This window comes from Lepisma saccharinum, chromosome 6, assembly GCF_977018435.1.
Source record: "Lepisma saccharinum chromosome 6, izLepSacc3.1, whole genome shotgun sequence".
Taxonomy (NCBI): Eukaryota; Metazoa; Arthropoda; class Insecta; order Zygentoma; family Lepismatidae; genus Lepisma; species Lepisma saccharinum.
In genome coordinates this window covers 5,260,191-5,280,439 of record NC_139234.1, presented here as the reverse complement: position 1 = coordinate 5,280,439, position 20,249 = coordinate 5,260,191, and the positions used below count along the sequence as shown (strand labels likewise).

General features: G+C 38.2%; 1 protein-coding gene across 3 annotated transcripts in view; it reads left to right on the top strand.

The window, feature by feature from the left end:
- The first annotated feature begins 9,709 nt into the window (after positions 1-9,709).
- Positions 9,710-20,249, top strand: part of LOC145988518 (uncharacterized) — a 28,458-nt gene continuing 17,918 nt past the window's right edge. Inside the window, exons 1-3 of one of the 3 annotated variants that reach the window (XM_083123409.1) lie at positions 9,710-9,826; positions 10,138-10,344; positions 16,159-16,297. In XM_083123409.1, coding sequence (XP_082979535.1) covers positions 10,282-10,344; positions 16,159-16,297 — 202 coding nt within the window. In that variant the 5' untranslated portion in view covers positions 9,710-9,826; positions 10,138-10,281. Of the gene's footprint in view, positions 9,827-9,890; positions 10,345-16,158; positions 16,298-20,249 lie in introns of those variants that run through there. The other 2 variants (XM_083123408.1, XM_083123407.1) reach the window with 2 other exon arrangements.

Genomic DNA, 20,249 nt, shown 5'->3' with positions numbered 1-20,249 from the left:
CGTTTTCCTTTTACAAGACCTCACGTGGTTCCAAACATAACAAATAACCTCCGTTGAGTGGCGCAAACATATACTCTCTAGCGGGCGGGACTTAAACACTTCGCCGCGACGAGCAATTCACATTACCAGGCAAATACTTTAACAAATAATCACATATGCGACCGGACATAGCTAGCAGCGACACAGCGCTGACACATAAAAATGAACAAACCTCAAGTAGAATATGCAATTAAGCGGGCGGCGCTTTACTCTAATAGTACGCACTTTAAACAAATACAAAGGAGCACAAACAACAATGAATTTAAGATCATAAAAAAAATATCACAAGGAATAAGAAAAATTGACCTGAGACGAATAGATTACAAATGACAAGCGCGACGGGAGTTTGGTATGAAGTTCGAGTTGAGTGGGCGTTTTCAAAATGTCGACGAATTTCAAGGGCGTTCTCTAAATCAATCGGGCCGTCACGTGTTAAGGTTCACACAGATGAATACTTTACCATCTCTCAGCTTCCGGGGTGCATCCTGGCGTCTTTATGGGCGATTGAAAACACATAGTATCCACGCGAAAGGTTTCCTTGGTCGTGACGATGAAGATGCAAAAAGGGTTCAAACACCTAGTTCCCCGGCTCCTCTTCCTCTCGGGATCGGTGGATCTCCGTGGTATGGCGCGGTTCGGACGTCGCATCTGAGCGGTCGTTGTAGGCGTCGTCGGCGTCGTCGGGGCGTCAACATCTCTCTCTACGTCTCTCTGTCGCGGCTGGTAGGCGTCGTCGGGGCGTCAACGTGGCGGATGGTAGGCGTCGTCGGCGTCGTCGGGGCGTCAACATCTCTCTCTACGTCTCTCTGTCGCGGCTGGTAGGCGTCGTCGGCGTCGTCGGGGCGTCAACATCTCTCTCTACGTCTCTCTGTCGCGGCTGGTAGGCGTCGTCGGCGTCGTCGGGGCGTCAACGTGGCGGATGGTAGGCATCGTCGGCGTATCAATAGGGCGACGTTCGACGTTCTCTCTCTCTCCATGGCGGCGGATAGGCATCATCGGCGTAGTTTCTTCTGACATCGGGCGAATCGACGTAACGCCCCCATCTCTCTTCTTCCTCTAGCCCGCCATAGTTTCCGGTGTTCCTCGTTTCTCAAAAATTATAAATGGCGTAAGGTAATCACGGAAACACGGTTTCGCTTCAACTTCCCCCAGCGGTTGAGGTAGGCGCACTCGTGTAGACTTACTGCCTATCACACACACTGGTGTTCGCACAACACAATAAAGTCCACTGTACACGAAAGGTAGCACGAAGGTGCTCTCGTTCCAAGAATCGCGGCAAAACTGTATATGGAGAGGTAGCACGGAGCTTCTCTCGCTACAAGGATCGCGGTAAGACTGTGTATCGAAAAACCATGTCCTTCGTTTTATTTGGATTTTGAAAAAGGACGCTAGGCGCACGTTGGAGTGACGCTTCCGAAGAGGTTATTCCACCACGCTCTATTGCCTCCAAACTAGGACGGACCGTGTCCGAAGTTTACTTGTGTGGATTAAGCTTCCGCCTGGCTGTCGCCCATAGCTCAATTGCAATCGCTGTCCACAAACTGATCAATTAGAACCGATTTGATCTGGCGTCCGTAATTGTCGCTTGATCGTGACGAAACTCCACACATCCGTCCTTGCACACATGCCGCTGCGCTGGTATAAGTTTCACATGAATCTGACCCTTGGAAACCGAGATATTTAAATGTTTGTCATTACGGTCGAATTTCCTAAGCTTTAGACGCATAGCGTGACCCTTCAGGTGCTCACCCTTAACACACGCGAACGTCTCGTTCCTCCCGTCGGCTTGGCAAAAATCAAATATGTAATCTTACAAATTAAAACACTCAACACTTTGAATCAACACGTCTTTTTACCGCTACATACATGAATAATAATGATAATAATAATAATGACGGTAAACCTGACTGTCACAACCAATCCTTTCTTTGTTCTGCTTGTATCAACAGGTTTCGTCTCTCTACGTCCTTCGGAAACCTACGAAGTGATACTTGACTCAATAAATTTGTTCCCGATCGAACTGTGAAACCATATCCTACACAGTTGACACCCCATTTCCTTGTAAAAGAATCTCCACCTTGCTCTTTCATATTAACGTCCATAGGACCTTAAGCGTAACCGGATGTTCGAGAGGGACCAGACGAGTGCGCATGCTCCGCAGTAGCTCCGCCTTTAACACCGTCTATTATGGTTGACGAAACTTGTGACATATCCATCCGTGAACAATTGCCATTTTGCATTCGAACTGTAAATACATTTTTTAATATTTTTGAGGAATTCATGGGCTTTTATGAGATTCCGAACACTGAGGCAAAAACTTAAAAAAGGAAGGGAGTGAGTCATTCATTAATTTTTCTCAGTGATCAGAGCCCCCCAATAATTTTGACAATTCGGCGCCCCTGGCCCCTTTTCATTTCATTATCGTTCAGTTCATATGGATCTACACGACAAAACCATAGACAAAACTTCGCTTTTTCTCGATATCTTTTTCTGTCGATTGCGCAAAGAGTTTGAACATATGCAAAATTCAGCTATTTCCACATGGGCAGGGTTGGCATGTTTAAAACAAAAGTGTTTAAAACACTTTGTTTTAAACGTTTAAAACACAGGGCTTTGTTTTTTTACAATTGTTTTAAACGTTTAAAACAATGTGTTTTAAACATGTTTTTTTAGAAGTGTTTAAAACACATTTTGGTACTTGATATTTCATAGTCTGTGTTTTTTTTTTGTTTGGCAAACCCTGTTTTTTCATTGAATATGTGTCAATTAAACCGTGCTTTACGGGTTTCACTTATCGCACAACACTTGAGCAACCTTATGTTCTGACGTCACAGGAGATCGCTATACGGGAAATGTAGGACATGCTGTCCCAAAATGTAGGACACAAAATATTTTCAATAAATAATACATATGTCTATAGAACATGTTAGAAAGTAATTGAAAAATGACACTTTTCAGTTTTAAAAAATGAATTCTTAAAAGCAAATTTTCAAAACTTGCAATCATACTAAACAATACACCTCTTACTACAAGATTTAAATAATACTTCTCAGGGCCGGTTGCACCATCGCCACTCAATCTGCCACTTTACAAAGTGCTGGATAACGACAGGCGGGAGATTTAGGCGGCGGTGGGTTGCACCAAGCATTTTTATCCTCTGCCTTGTAAGGTGGAACTTTCTCCTGCTTGCCGTACGACCTGGCAACAGAAACTGGAGAAAGTTGTGTTTTCGATTGTGTTTTGTTTGTTTATTACGTGCTAATGTCGGCTTGTCAATTCCAAATGCATGCTTTTTCAACTGAAATATGTTAAAAAAAACTAAATATTTATTGCAATAAAATGAAACAGCTGATAGAAGTAGGTAATGCATGTGTCGTACTCTCATATAATATCAAATGTATGTTATATGATACAATATAACCCGTAGTCTTTCGAAGTAGTGGGAAGCTTACAAAATTTTCAATTTATTTTTCACGTACTCCAATTAACATAATGCAAAAAAGAATATTCCTGGTCTTATCTTTCAGTAAGACATACGGTCACTTTTTTAAAAATATTAAACACTACTAAACAGTGACCAAAATTTTACGAAGTGGTAACAAATGCAAGTTACATTTATTCAATTTTTAGTGCAAGGCTGACATATCTGAGTTTGTGTAAATATACGGAATGAGAAGAGCAATCTTCTATTCTGCTCTTACTAATTTATCATTCGTTTCTGTTAATAATTTATCAATCCGTAACCCCTTCTTTAGCGAATAGCGAGTATAGTATTATCAACGTTGACCATCTTATAGGTTTCTTCTTTATTTATAATGCAGCTTTTGTGCAAGATTAATATTGAAAGTTGGTTGAGTAATAACGATGCAGATGAAAATTATTTTTTTGTATTCAAAACAAATTCGAATAGCACAAAAAAAAATTGTTAATCAACGGTTCCATGTACAAGGTACATTTTGGGAATTACTATCATCTTAGCACAAAAGGAAGAATCAAATAGTAATGTAAAGTACCGTAGTACTGTATGTACGCATGTTTTATTCTTATTAAGAAAAATTAAGAAACTCCAGGCTGTATATACTTTCAGATAGGTAGTTTCGTGCAACGTTATATGCTAGTGCAATTCAAGAACGTATATATTTCTTTACAAAAAACACTAATATTCACCAGGAAAATATACCTTGTACATACGTACAAGCTGTGGTCCTTTTTAGACGAGCGGATAGGGACAGTAGTATTAGCTTAAATAAACAAATTATAATTTGCCAAACCTATTTACATGCTTATTTATGCTATTATATGCCTACGTGGATAGGTTAGGCAGGCCAGGTTTGGTGTTGTTAGCATGTATTTCCCAAGGTGCTAATGCTGCCCCTACCCGCTCGTCTTCTTAGGCCAGTTATTTTGAAAAATCAAATACAAGATCATGTATATTGCATATGAATGTTAAAAAAACAGAAAAAACTTGAGTGCACGTTTTATGCATCTTCAGGCATGTAGATTCGTGCAAGGTTTATTACAATGGTGCATTTTCTTTGTATCTACGAAACGTAACACCATTCGGAAATTGTTCCTTGTATATACGTAGCTATCAACGCCGGAAAGACACTGCTGTACCTGTCTCTATTATAATTATTCTTTGCCAGTTTTAAAGTTAAAGTACAAAATCTCGCACAATGTAATTAAAAATATGTTGCTTCGCATAAAACGTTTCCTCTAAGTAGTAAATACCGAAAAAAAACTTTGGCATTTACGTCTTATGCTCTCCCATGAATATTACAGTACGGTTGGTTAGGTTAGGTACAAAACCAGTAGGAAATTGTTCCTTGTACATGCATGTCAACATCGTAAGGATGCTTGTTTACAGTAAACTTTTTTTTGCCAATTTTGGAAGTTAACATACAAAATCACACATATACAATGTATACGTTTCTTAAAAGATTGGTATTACGTCTTATGTAGTTCTAGGTATGTAGTTTCTTGCAAGGTTATTATTGTAAATGTGTGTGTTTGTAAAAACACACCACCATTCGGAAATTGTTCCTTGTACGTACATATGTATGAACTGGACGGTAAGAGTAGCTACTGCTAAATATTATACGTGCATTCTTTGCCAGTTGTTATTCGGAAACAACACATTACTTGTTTATTTGCAATGTTACATTCACACCAATGGCGACGGAAGTGACTAATAATATTACACGTGTTTTAATCTTAAAGATTACAAATTACTAGGATTGCGAAAAAGCAACTGATGCATGGCGTACATTTCGTGTATTGCGTTTGGTTGAAAAAATTTGTTACAGCAAACACACATTCATTTATTTGGAACGGCATTTTAATACAATTTTGCAAGCATCAAACTCATTACTTTAACCTGGTTTTATTTTCTGTACCCGCATGCACTCAAATCCTACATACGAAATTACAGTGAAACTGCTAATGCTAATATCAATATACAACATTTGCGGAAAACACACGAAAATGACCACCTAATATTCATTTCTACGCATATATTTACAAACGTTGCTTTATTTATTGCCGTTCCTGGGATAATTAACAAATCCGCCTTTTTTGCTGTTATTTGGTAATGCAAAACATGCAGCAAACTTTCGCAATTTGCAACAGCTGATCGAGACTTTGCCATTTTATCAACTATAAAAGTGTAAACACAGATTATACTAGGTGCTGCACGTATCTGTTGGCTGCACAGTGTACTGCTTTTCCATGTTTACCTGGCACTTAACGCTTTAGGCGGAACCCCGACCGCCACTTACGTTACACGGGACTTTAAGTGCTAGGTAACGTTAGGCGGACATTGAACAACCGCAAAATGGTGTTAAGTGGGGGATAAGACGTTAAGCGGAGATGGTGCAACCGGCCCTCAGAGGAGCCAATTTTTCTCAAAATTTCAGGTTTAGTCAAAATCATGGTCAAAATATATTTAGGTTAGAGTGGACAGTCAAACTCTTGAAATTATAGAGACCAGTACCAAACATTTTACAGACTTTATGAAAGAAAGCATTACTCTTGTGAGTCTGTTGTGCCGATGGTAATGAAAGCACACTCTCAACATTTGCACTATGATCTGTAATGGCAAAAAAATATTCATCCAATTACCGTAATTTGAAATGGTTCCAAAAGTTCCATCTTGGATAGTTTTTAATTCAATAACAGGGTGTCTACCAACATAACACATCCAGAATTCTTGACATTTTCTGGACTTTTCTAGAGTCGATTTCACGTTCAGAAGACACAACGGCGCTTATGGAGAAACCGTACAGTGTTGCCAATACAGCGCTAGCTCATGTCGCCGGGATATGATGGGCTTCCTTAACAATGTAGGTGTTACATATTTTATATAAAATTATAATTATATGTAATTATTATTATTATACTGTGAACATTACAGTTCATTAGCATGTCATTTTTCCATTAGATTTAATTTAATACACAGGCACATTTAATATTCATTCGCCTTTCTCTGTAATTATTTCATAGAATAACATTGAGATATGGTAATGTGTTACATATATATATCTATAAATTCATTATTGTCTATGAATTTATGTGTACGTTGGAAACTGAAAGGTGATCTTCATTTCAGTATTAATGTCGACAGTAATGTAAACAAAAACAACGTGTATTTGAGACAGCACTAATGTTGCTCACAACACCAGCATTGGAAATAATTGTCAATTATTAAATTAAAGTAATTGCAATTCTATTATAACAAACTGCATGAAGTTAATATTTTTACTGAATGGAAATAAAATAACAACTCGAAAACTTGGTGGTGATTAGCCGGAATGCTGCGGTGAGTCGGCTCAAGATGGCCACAAAACGTCCCAATACTTCGCGCGCGGTTCGCGTTAAAAAGAAACTCCAAATGCGTGGAAGTAATATTTCTGGGACCTTTGAGTGGTTATAAAAAATAATTTCATTATTTTCTTCACAACTTTGTCGCTGGAAGTTTTTACTTGGAATTACAGAACAAAAAATTGTCAGCGACGACATTTTCTACTGCACGAATATAAAAAATCTCCACATACTTTATTTGAATATTTTTAATGCGAATATGCTTTAAAGTATTGATAAATTCTGAGCACCACCATCACCTATGACAATTAGAAAACCGTGTCAATTTTTTTCATAATGAATGCTTCAATTTTACGGCATGTTTCAACGTTAGGAATGAAAACAATGTAAAAATTTTGTTTTCACATAAAATTTGCGTTTTTAATTTATCTAAAAATATGTAAACAAGTTACCACTTTTTTGTGCTCACCATCGTATTCTCTACAAAATTTCCTGCAAAACTGCAGGTACCGATTTTACGTAAGCTAAATTTGTAAATCGAGAAATTTCACAACAGCGCGCTCGTATTTCCCATAAGAAAAGCATTGTCCATAAGAGGCCATTGTGTCTTCTGAACGTGAAAACGACTTTAGACTTTTCTTAACATTTATTTATTCGGCCCCTACTTAGGTAAAGTTGGAAATTCGTAATTAAGAAAATAAATATTTATTTAATGAAACCCCTAGATGAAAACTGAAGCTGTAACTATTTAAGAAGAGAATTAGATCTGCTTTATTTATTAATGCATCCTGGACTGTTTTTGGCAGACTAGCGATGCTTTGGCATCTGGATTGATTGATTGAGTTGGTGTTTTAAGTCCACTTTGTGCACAGTAAGGCTAATCGGGACTGGACCGAACCATTATGATTCTCCACCGGGTATTGAACCCGGGACCCTTTAGCGTCTGAACTCATCCACTATAATCTTATGTGGGGTTTGTGTCTGTTGTCCCTATATGTTTGTGACTGTCCCTTCATCCATCTTATCTTAACACCGTTCATCCTCATCTTCGCGATTAACCAAAGGGGTAGAAAAAGTGAAGTAAAATAAACTAAATCAGTCATGTGATAAAATTCTTGATCACAAGAATAATTTATTGCCGTTTTATTGATTTCTTTACTTTTTCTTGACTTCAATTACTCTCTTGACTGGCAGGCACCCTGAATAACTTTGTTCTCTATACCCCTGCTTTACAATCAAAATATTGAATAAGAATGGGAAGCACCTTATTTCATCAGTATAAACCCAAAGACAAGAAATTCCGCTTAGGCATTGAATAGTAACATCATCAGAAAGTGGTCCGAAAACTTTGTTCATTAATTGCTTCCATTTTATCGTTTGTTTTCTAGCAGCACAAACTTTTATTTTCTTTTTGGGCAATGACTGAATCAAAATAAATTTCACTAATGAGTTTGGAAGCGCAGTCCATAGACTTGTAACTTGCATGATTTTTTTTTGTTATGTATTTCCCTAATTTAATTAATATTATATGATGCTCAAAATGTATGACATTTATGATATTTTTCAAATTCCTCCCGGACACCGGACATAAGGCTACAATGTAGGACATGTCCGGGAAAAACCGGAAGTCTGGTAACCCTAGGTTAGGCAGGCTAGCTATGTATGCACAAGGTAGCAAAACTGTTGCGCGACAAGAAAGACCCGTGCTTTACTGTCGAATTCCAAACTTCTCAGTTCTTTGTTTCGTACCGTCCTATAAATTTGAGACTGGTGGAAGCTGGAAACTAATATCTGAATACACAATCCGTGATTTTGATCATGACGTGAATTTTTTTCTCTTGGGATACGATTCATTGGTTTGTATAACTGAATGAAGCGCAGATGCTTACTTTTGGTAACATAATATTGTACTTGGAAAGATAAATTGATCTGGAGAATCTATTATCACACTGCAGGTTGTTTTCTGCTATATAAACTGTTCAGGCAGACGGAAATATTTCACCCTGATTTTTCCAGGACGAGGATAGTAATTCTATAATATTTAGTTTCTTGAAATTTAGATGAATATGTATCCTAACCTACTTCAGCAGTGGCGGAAAAAGGGGGGCTATTACCCCCAACTTTTGTCCCTGCAGTAGAGGTGTGCGGGATCTAAAAAAGTCGGGATCGGAAAAAAAATGACTTCCCGATTTTTCGGGATCCCAAGCAGTCGGAGAAATGCCGAATGGTCATTTTAAAAAGTCGACAATTCTCGATGTTTTCTGGATTGTAAATGTCTGGAACTTATCGGAAATTGTTAGTATTTGTACCAGAAGTACAAAAACAAGCACTTAAGATGGAAATTACGTGTAGAATTCGAGATTTCAAGAGCGTTGGGAAATTTCGAACATATCCCGTTCCGAGAATTTCCCGACTTTGTCGTGAAATTGAGAATTTTCCCCGTCCCGAATGTCGGGATTTAAAGAATTTCCCGCCCCGACCCAAAAAATTCTGCTCCGCAGTATGGTAAACCTTATCTCCAAAGGGAAATAAACTGTCCTTGCCGCCACTGCACTCATAAAAATGAGTATTTTAATATTAACTTTATTAACGACTTTAACTATAATTTACTGGGAAAAGGTTGACTTTCTTTTGTTTAAAACATGTTTAAAACATTTTTTTAAACAAAAAAACATGTTTTAAACAAAAAAAAAAAGTTTTTGTTCTTTTTTTAAAAAAAACACAAATCTTGCCAACCCTGCACATGGGACAACATTGTCATTAATTTTATGCAATGTTACCACCATGGTCATCACCAATCAAGTTTCGCTAGAGGTGTTAACAATGTACAAAGTGTCCCGTATTACAGAAAGTTACACGGTATATTGTTTCTTTGAAGATTGAGCTTTGTGATAGACATTAGATCATCATTTATGAACCAACAGGACTAGATGTAACTATAGATAAAATAAGTGCGGAATAACTCCAAGTAAGTACAAGTCTTGTTCCATGTTCTTGTGTTGCTACGACGTAGGACAAATCATTAGACGTGACGTGATCACCAAGGAGTGCAGATTTTGTGTTTACAAGCTGCAAGTACTTCTTTCAAAATAATTTATGCTACGATTATTTTAATGTTATGTTTAAAGCACGGATAAGCAAGGAATTGAGATCTAGCCATTCTTATACATAATACATAATTGCAATATCTTATATATTTTTCCCAAAATGTATTGTATACGTTGTAAATACCAGCTTGTTTGGCATACTAGGTTTACGTCTACTATTTTGCATTTCCAGATTGATGGATGATTTTGAATGGTCACGGACACAGTTACATGTTGATAATGGGCTGAATGCAGTCCTGTGGAAATGAAAGAAACACTACTTATCAATGACTAAGCAGTTACCAATTCAGAAGATAGCCGTGGCTACCAATAAAGAATGACAACCAAAACGAAAACATTTGCGAGACGTTGCAAAAATCAGAAAGACTTCAGTTGCACTGTAAGTAATTCAGTCATATCTTCAAGTATTTACTCCATGGTCTTGATTTTGTTAATTATATCAAATATTGTACGGGAGATTAATGTGATAACAATTCTAGACTAGAATCTACTTTCCGTCCTTTTTTCCTTTCTGTGGTAAACGATGGGGGTTAACAACACTGCAGGCTCATGTTTGCGTTCGGGGTGGTGATTGGTTTTTTTGCGTTCGTTGTGCGTGTGTATTATCAGAATGGCGTACATCTGGTTGGATGGCTTCTGGAACAGGAAGCGCTTGGCAATTACTTTCGGGATCAGAGACAAGGGTACTAGTTTACTATCCTTCGGACAGATTTCTTCATTTATACTGAAGAAACTACTTGCTGTAATAAGTTCCCGTAGTATTTATTGTCTAACATCGGGAAGGTGTTTTGTGTGAAATTCAGGTAAGTTTTCTATATTCTGGAAACGGATTTCTTCAAATTTAAAAGTTTGGGGCTCATTTGGGGGCAGGTGACTCCGGCCAATTTCTAACATGCCTTTAACAGGGACTTTACAGAGAAAGCCGAGGAGCCGAGCCCGGAATCGGTGGGAAATTTGGACTCAAAACTTTCCAAGGAAAATATTTTTTTAGTTTAAATTTCCCACTGATTCCAGGATGGATAGCCCCAAAAACCATTTACGGAATGTTCCGTGAAGCAGATACGTAAATACAAATGTCAAAAATTGATGAAACTAAGAAGTTATAGGTGTCCGAAGGATAGTAAACTGTTACCGTATGAATTTTACAATACCGGACGTATCTCTAATTGCTTTCAAATTCGGCATACTCACTAATTTTGGCCTTGTAATCACGAATCTGCAGTTAGAAATTGGCGGTCATGTCTAGAAATGGCAAAATAATGTCAATTACCGCAATGATTCTCCATACACTAACGTGGAAACCATGTTTTCTGATATGTAGACGTCTTCCTTTTGGCACAACAGTCTTGCTACCTTGTGTTCTGACGTAGTTGTAACACAGCGTTGTGCAATAAGTGAAACCCGTTGCATGGAGTGTTGATTTGCATGTGAGATTTAATTTTGATTTGATTTAGTTTATTTTACTTTGCGTTTTGTGCCTCTTGGCTAATTTGCGAAGATGGGAATGAGTGATGTAATTATGAAAGTGATAAATGGACATTCACAAACAACCAAGCCCGAGCGGGTTTCGAACCCGGGACCCTTGGCGTTGCAGGTGAGAAAATGGCAATTGCATAAAGGTGGAAAATATGTTTGCCCCACGAACCATTCACGGTAAGTTTAGGTTAGGTTAGGCAAGCATTGTTAAAATTACCCCTTGCACAAAGACTAATTATCGTAGAATTTTGGAATTCATTGTCACACGAAATTTGAACCTTCCTTAAAATAATTAACACTGTTTGGACTTGAAAGAAAAGTTATTTATGTTGAAAAAAACAACTTAAAAATTACCTTACGCAAGCATGCGGACTTCCCATGGGCAAGATATTCTTCGTCGACAAGCGACAGTAAATATCGTAGAAGGGTGGGAATGAATGTAGAAGTAAATCCAAACCTTAGTAGAATGCATTTAGGGACTTTATTTTAATGCCAAGACAACCAAACCTAACTTGCCTAACCTAACCACGAAAGCATATATTGATCAAAATCTTAAGTAATCGCTGAAACTCTGCAGTATATGTTAACAGACATACGTCGAAATCGAACCATTTAAAAATTGCATTCGTAGCATGATGAAATCGCAATAAAACAAAATGAACTTGAGACAAACACGAGGTTTGAAACGCTAATCATTACAAGAAATAGTTGTTTTCTTCATAAATCAAGGGTGTTTACTCCGTTCATGGACCCACTTTTTTCGACTTATATGGCAATTTCTAGAGACGAAACCGCCAAATTTTAACTGCAGATTCGTGATTACGAGGCCAAAATTAATGAGTATGCCGAATTTGAAAGCAATTGAAGATACTTCCAGTATTGTAAATTTGCTCCAGCATTCCTACAATTTCACCATTTGAAAAAAATAATATTGCTGTCTGAACACACACACACATACACAAATGTGGGTATGAATGCACAATATAGAGAATGTCTCCAATGCAGTCCTGGTAACGTATCTGGAGTTAAGATTAGGGGGTCACGTGTAAAAATTGCACACTTGCGTCTATATATGTTGCAAAATTATGTTCTTCATTACTGCAATCATTCTCCATACATAAACATAACGACCATGTTCGATGATATGAACAAGTGACGTTCAGCTGTCTACAGTGTTGCCACACTGTTGCTTCGTTACTTGAAGAGCATTAGTTGTTGCTGGGACAGTGAGAAGGACGAGGTAGAAGAGCATGTGGAATGCGGACTTTGATTAGAGGTAGGTTTGGCAACGGTGTTCGAGCATTCTTCTACAAAAATGGCCTGTTGTCCAGTGAGGAAGCTAGTGCTACAAAACTTATATTTTGTTACAATATCTGCTCATTGGGAAAAGATTTAACTGATATCCCCATGAAACTTTTTCCGGTAAGGTTAGGTAAGAAAGTATCTTGAATTTCGTTAATATTTGGTAGATTAACTAATTTTGGCCTTCTGATCAGTACATTATGAATGGGTAGCCGCACAAACCATTCACGGATAGCCCCACGAACAATTTCCAGTAAGGTTAGGTTAGGTTAGGCAAGCTTAGTTAAAATTTTGTTCATAAAACAACGCGATACATCTTTAAAAAAAAAATTCTCAATTTACACCAGCTTTTTTCACGATTTCCAGACGTGACCCATGCATTTTAACAACAGATTCGTGATTAGAAGGCCCAATTTAGTTAGTATACCAAATATTAACGAAATTGGAGATATTCTCTATATTCTACATTCGATCCCAAGTGTGTAAATACTGTCAGCTTTAAAGTTAACACTCCTAACCAAACAGAGACTTAAATTAAACTACCACCAGCTTTCATATTATGACATCATAAATTATATCACATAAAACCATACATTACTTTGCTGCAACACATCTCCATGAGCTAAGGACAACAGAAAATGTTCAAAATAAACACAATCTTCATAATCAGTGTAAAACTTTCCACAGAGAATCACAAGCACCATGGAATGATATCTTTACACAAAGTACACACACACACACAAACATAATTTGTAAATTTAATTGAAATTATATAATTTAAGTGAATATATATATCTAGGCAGTAACCATAGTCTGTACAGGGTGGTCCAAAAGTGTGGAAACACCTGAATAAAAATTGAATGGCATGATATTTCCAAAAACTCACATTGCAGATTTATAATATGATACCGTCAGTAAAGTGCATGCAAAATTTCGTGAAACCGGGACTGTGGCTGACAAACCAAAATCACGATGGCGCCACTCCTCATTTGGAAATTGTGTTTGTCAGTACCTGGATGTGCAGTTTCCCCAACACTTGGATTGGACGACGAGATGCTGTGGAGTGGCCACCATGTTCCCCAGACCTCACTCTGCTGGATTTCTACCTGTGGGAACATGTCAAGGCCATCGTTTACTCCGAGAAAATTCGAGATATTGTTCACCTTAAGCAACGCATAATTGACGCATGTTCCAGCATTACTGCAGACACTTTACGCAGGGTTTTGCACGAATGAGTATCAAGACTGGCTTTAACTGTGGAACGTGTTAATTACGAACACAATTTCCGTAATGAGGAGGGGCTCCATCGTGGATTTTGTTTGTCAGCCACAGTCCCGGTTTCACGAAATTTTGCAAGCACTTTACTGACGGTACCATAATGGATGGGGACCCTATCTGGGCGACGGTGGTTATAATCGTCTGAAATCACCCTCGTGCTTCGTTCACCTGAGATCAACACGATCTCAATGCGTTCTGCCTGCGTGAGACCCATGCTGTGTTACGTCACCTGCAACAATAAGGCAAGCATAAAAATGTTAATAACTTCGTCCCTGTTGGTGCTAGAGCAAAATTATGCACACAGTTGAACTCGTGAGAAAATTTCCTATTGAAATGAGGTATTACACGACATGGTTTCCATTTGAACTTTTAAAGTTGCATTCAAGATGGCGGCCGTCATTTTCCCCCACCCCTATTACAAACCTGCAATGTGAGTTTTTGGAAATATCATGCCATTCAATTTTTATTCAGGTGTTTCCACACTTTTGGACCACCCTGTATTCTAGGTAATGTACCAGTATATGGAAAATATAGGATGACAATATCATTCTTCAACAAAGATAGAGTAAGGCCATCCGTTCCAAATGTAAAATTGTTCACAAGTTTTCCTTCTTAGTATTAGGAAGTGCTTTATACTGGAAACGATTGTGGGATTAAGTTACAGGCTTAGAGAAACTAATTAGCACAGTTAAAATGTTTTGCTAAGAATTACCGTATTTGCCGGCATATAAGAGACAGTTTTTTCCTTTCAAAATAGGTCTGAAAAATAGGTTGCATCTTATGTGCCGATACTCAGTTTTTATTACAATCATTTCTGGAAATTTTCTCTGTTCTAAGTTAGACATTTTCCTTGTGGTGTGTGACGAAGAAGATTAAAATTTATTCTTTCCTAGTTAGATTAGGTAAGTTATTTGTTGAGAATAAACCTACATGTTACTTTATATTTAAAATACTGTAAATTAATTATAAATTCAGTGATAAAAAAGATTTTTCCTCAGAAATGTGTCTTATATGCTTCGATGCGAGGCTCGAAGGAGGTTTTGTGCTCTAGACAAGATATTAAATGATCAAGTGTTTAAAGCATTTAGGGACATTATTTTAATGCTAAGAGCCCTAAACCTGGCCTACCTAACTTAACCAACAGCCTTTAGCGATGAGATATCCTTTTGCACCCCACACATGTGAAGTGGATGGCAGCAACAGTCTATATTGAAGATGATGGTGAATGAATGGCTGTTCGGAAACAAGGAATCATACAGGAACATAACATTTTCTCCAGAAAATGCACAAAAAGTAATCACTCCAAAGTGTGTGTGTTAAGACATAGTTAGATATCTAATCATGCAAAAAATGTGTATGCGCCATGATAAACTCACAATTAAACAATTGGAACTCGGTTCACAGTAAATATTCATTTTTCCTCTTTAGTGCACACTGCCATGCGGAACAGGAACATGTAGAAGGTGGCGCAAAAGTCATCACCTGATTTTCTTAGCCTATAGCTTTGGTTTTAAATTATACAAAGTAGGTTTTTTTGTGTTAAACTTTTATTGATACTTGTAACTTTTATGTCCACACTTTTTAAAGATAAAATCCAATAAATGAACACCATTCAAATTGATACAAATTTGAGCTCTTTTTATTGCGTTTTCCATGGCTTTGGAAATATGCAGGGAAATGTTTTCAATTTCATGCTGAATATTGTCCCTTAGTTGCTGTAACGTCTCTGTCTTATTCACATAAACCAATGACTTCAAATATCCCAAAATGAAAAAAAATCTGGAGCGGTCAAATCGGGGGACCTGGCCGGCCATGGCAAATTGCCAAAACAGGGTATTACTCTGCCTGGAAAAGTGTCACGCAAAATTGTCACAAATTTTCCACGTTCTTGTTGGGGTAAACTTATTCATTTTCGCACACAATAAATTTCGTGAGTATCTTCTATTTAACTGACAACAAGATGTCAAAATAAAGGCCAGTTCAAATAGGATGATGACTTTTGCGCCACCCTTTATAACGAAGAGCTCAGCATCCGGCAGTTGAACCACTGGAATTTACATTTCTCAGGGGCACTTTCATATTTCACCATGCAATTTCTAACACTGGTTGATTTGTGTGTTTTGCTTTTAACTTTCAGATGTGTGTGAAGCCGTTGAACAGTGTTAAGAAGTGTGGATCTCCTGCAAAGGTCCACAACCGGCCATACAGATGCTCAAAATGTCCTCAAAACTTCAGAAGTAAAGATACATTACTGCAGCATTTGAATGACCACGCTGGTATGTTGCTTTTTAAAATCAAATTATAATCTTGTCCAAACGACCAAAGAACATGTGCTATCTATGCAAAATGTTGATCCATGAATTGCACAATGGGTCTTCAGTGGTAAGTGCTGTCACCTTGTAATCAAGGGCTCCTGGATTTCAACCTCAGTGGAGGCACATATGGGGTCATATTCCAACTGTAGGTCCAGTCCTGATTGGAAACATGGTGGCTTTGGTCATGTGGTTGCTCTGCTGGAGACCAGAGTGGGTGACTTCAGGTGGAAATTTTTCAAGCAGTATCCCTGTATGTGGCTCTGGGGTTCACCCAGTCTCTAATAGGAGGGTACTTGGGAGCAACCTGGTGGGGAAGGGGCATCTCCCCACATGCTTTTACGACATGTTGCAGTGTGCAGGGGTGGCTTTACTAGTCCCGATTAGCCTATCTGAGTGTGTGTTTCTCAATCTCCATCAGTCGTCCATATTATCAAAATGAAACCAAAGACTTATAAAACCAAAATGATACATAAATAAAACATTATCGTGGACGTCAAACACAAAAAAAAAAAATGATGTATTTGGTTCAAAATTTGCAGTGTTTATCAGTGGTATGTTCTCCCATGTTACTTGTTTTACCATGGGTATCTAATTTCGGGAATAATGTGTGAATTCTGATTAAATTTTTCTCCATAGATGTGAAAAATTGCAACTTTTATTAATCAAAATCTAATTGAATTTATACTTATTTTTGAATGCCCGGAGGCAAGCTTTTCACAGTCTGGCTTTTATTTTTATTGAGGAAGGAAAAGAAAAGAAAGCTGCGTCGAAAATAATTAAGATTTCTCTCAGTCCGTTTCCTTAGTTAGTATCCTTTCCAGAAATATCTATCTGACATATGGAAGATTATTGCAAGATATCTTGAAGTTGACTAGGTATATTTATTATTGTTATACAATTAACAATTTTTCGTAGATTACTGTATCCTGTAACATCTGTGAGTTGCGTTTGTAGATGTATTTCTGAGTATGTGAAATGGAAAATGTAAACTCCGCAGCTTATATTAAATATATATACCGTTCAGTTGAATTGAATTAGAATTTTTAGATACGTTGCAATCGCACAGACCCTTTACATTGTTATTATATTTCTGTGTTGGGGGAGGGGGAGGCGGTAAAACGTAAGGTTCATATGGAGAAAACTTGTGCATGTACCCTCGAATTTTTGAAAATTTCACCTTGAAAACCGGGAATTAAACTTGAATTTTATCATGGTCCTATATATATATATATATATACACACACAGTGCCTTTCACTATTGAGTCTTCCTTGATGTGGTGGCTAACACGTCGGACGGTGGGAGGGCATTTGCTGCCATTTAGAACCCACAACTGTACGCTGAACTTGGCACTGGACGCGTCAGTGCTTCAGTATGCAGATAGCTGGTGTCTTGTTTGCACGTATTTGTGAAGTGTTAAGGGGTTAACAAGTGTTTTAGATTGTTTTGTTTTAGTTTACGTATTACTGGTGTTTTTCTGATGTCCTAATAATGCCACTCTATCCCATACAATTTAAAACAAGGGATTTTTATGTGCGACCCTTACATCATTATGAATTCTTGTAGGGAAGTCAGAAGGCATTTGGCAGCTGAATTCCCAGATGTTCCTGTTCCACACAGAGACAATGTTCGAGAACTTATGACCAAACTTATTGAAACAGGGTCTGTTCTTGATAAGAGGTGAAGGGTGAAAGGGTGTGTGCTTACTGGGGAGAAACTAAATGATATTCGTGCACACTTTTAAAAAATCTCTCCGGCGCCTTGCACAAGAAACATGCATGACGTCTGTGTGGCGAGCTCCCAAACTGAAGCCATACATTAGAAGAATTGAAAGAAAATATCAGGAGAGAAATTGAAGCAATTTTGGAATGGGAACTAATACATGTTAGTGAGAATTTCCTTAAAAAATGCTATATATGTGTGAAAGCAGGATTCATCATCTCCAACACCTCTTGTAACAAGGTACGTGTTAATTTTAATTGTAACTGTCAATGTAATTGTACGAGCTTATTTCATTACATAGCCAGCGTTTCCATTTTCGCGGATGTAGCATCCAGTTTGCCGGCAGACGCACACTCTCGCTGCCCGGTGTAATAGCCGCCGCTCCAAGGAAGGCAGTAAAAGGCACTGTGTATACAGGGTGAACAGAAACTATAGGGACAAACTTCAGGTGGTGATTCCTGGCAGGTAAAGGAACAAAAAAGTTCATATCAACATATGTCTGGAAATCGACGGTGAGCCTGCAATAAAGCAATTAGTACCGGTACACATTACATGGCATGACTTTCATCCATGTTACAACAGGTGTTCAAAGTGGCCTCCATGGGATGCAATGCAAGCGTCCACACATCACATCATGGATTGCCTCACTCATTCGAATGTTCCAGCCTGTACCCAAATAGAGTCACAGGCTACATGGAAACGCTCTTCAAGGGTCTGCACATCAGAAACTGGCTCAGCATACACAACACTTTTCACATGCCCCCACAAGAAAAAAAACAAGGGGGTTTAGGTCCAGTGATCGAGCGGGCCATGTACAAGGCCTCCTCGTCCGATCTGGGGATTCCCTGATTTTCTGGGGAAAATGTTGTTGAGGTGTTGTCAAAGAATAATGTGAAAGTCGGCTGGCGCTTCATCATGAATCAGCCACATTACCTGTTGTATTGCCAAAGGCACATTCTGAAGCAAAGGAGGCAGAGTGTTCTGCAGGAATTCCAGATACATCTGTCCGTTAAGGCATTGTGGGAGAACAAATGGTCCAAGTTGGTGGTCGCCAATATTCCCTGTACAAACATTGATGCTGAACCGATGCTGATGAGACGATTCAACCATTCCTCTAGGATTGGCTGTAGCCCACAGATGACGATTGTGTAGGTTGACGATGCCATCTCTATCAAAGGTCGCTTCATCGGTGAAGAGGACGACAGAAAACCCAATATGTTGGTGGCATATTGGAAAAACCAGCGACAAAACCGTTCCCTTGGAGGAAAATCTGCTGGTGACAATCCCTGCACACGTTACAGGTGATAGGGATAGTAGTGGTTTTCATGTACACAACACCGTCGCTTGGCTTACGCCATGCTGGCGGGCCACTTGTACTGGGGTTGTTCTCAATACCGTGTAGCACATGTTCCTCCAGATCTGGTGTATGCACATGCCGCAGCTGCCCTCCATGTTTGCATGCATGAAAGGCCCCAGTGGTGCTGTTTGTCCGGGTACATGGCTTGATAAATCCGTGCGGCCTCTCGACCGTTTCCATCTATTTGGCCACATACAAAAACAATCTCAGCTTGTTCCTGGTATGAATAACGGACCATGGTGCTTCGATGTAGCTCTAATCATACAATCTACAACACAAAAAAGCACACTGTGAGTGTTGTTATGAGAAGATGATGTCGTCGTTCAGTGCCATCTACCTTGGCAAATATGCATTTCTGGACATATGTTAATATGAAATTTTTTTTTTTCCTGTCAGGAATCACCTCCTGAAGTTTGTCCATATAGTTTCTGTTCACCCTGTATAAATTGCCAAAAAATTGAAGAAGAAATTATTCTAATAAATGTACACAATAAATGAGAATTGTAGTAAACCAGGTCAAATTGTCTAATTATTTTTTACCAATTTGAAACTTGTGCATGGTTTTGAAGGTATTTTTACCAAATAAAACTAAATGCATTATGCCTTCAGATAGATTTACAAGTAAAAGTAGGAAGATGAAACTATGCATATTGAACTTTCATTGAATAAATCATTTTAATTCAGCATGTATTTACACATAATTATTATAATTAACAAATTTTGTCGCATTCTGTGTTCTTTGATTAATTATTGTAATTCTAGTGTAATTTGTTGAGCAGTAGTATTTGAGGACATACAACCAAAGTCATGAAGAGAAATCAAAGTTGTTGAGGATT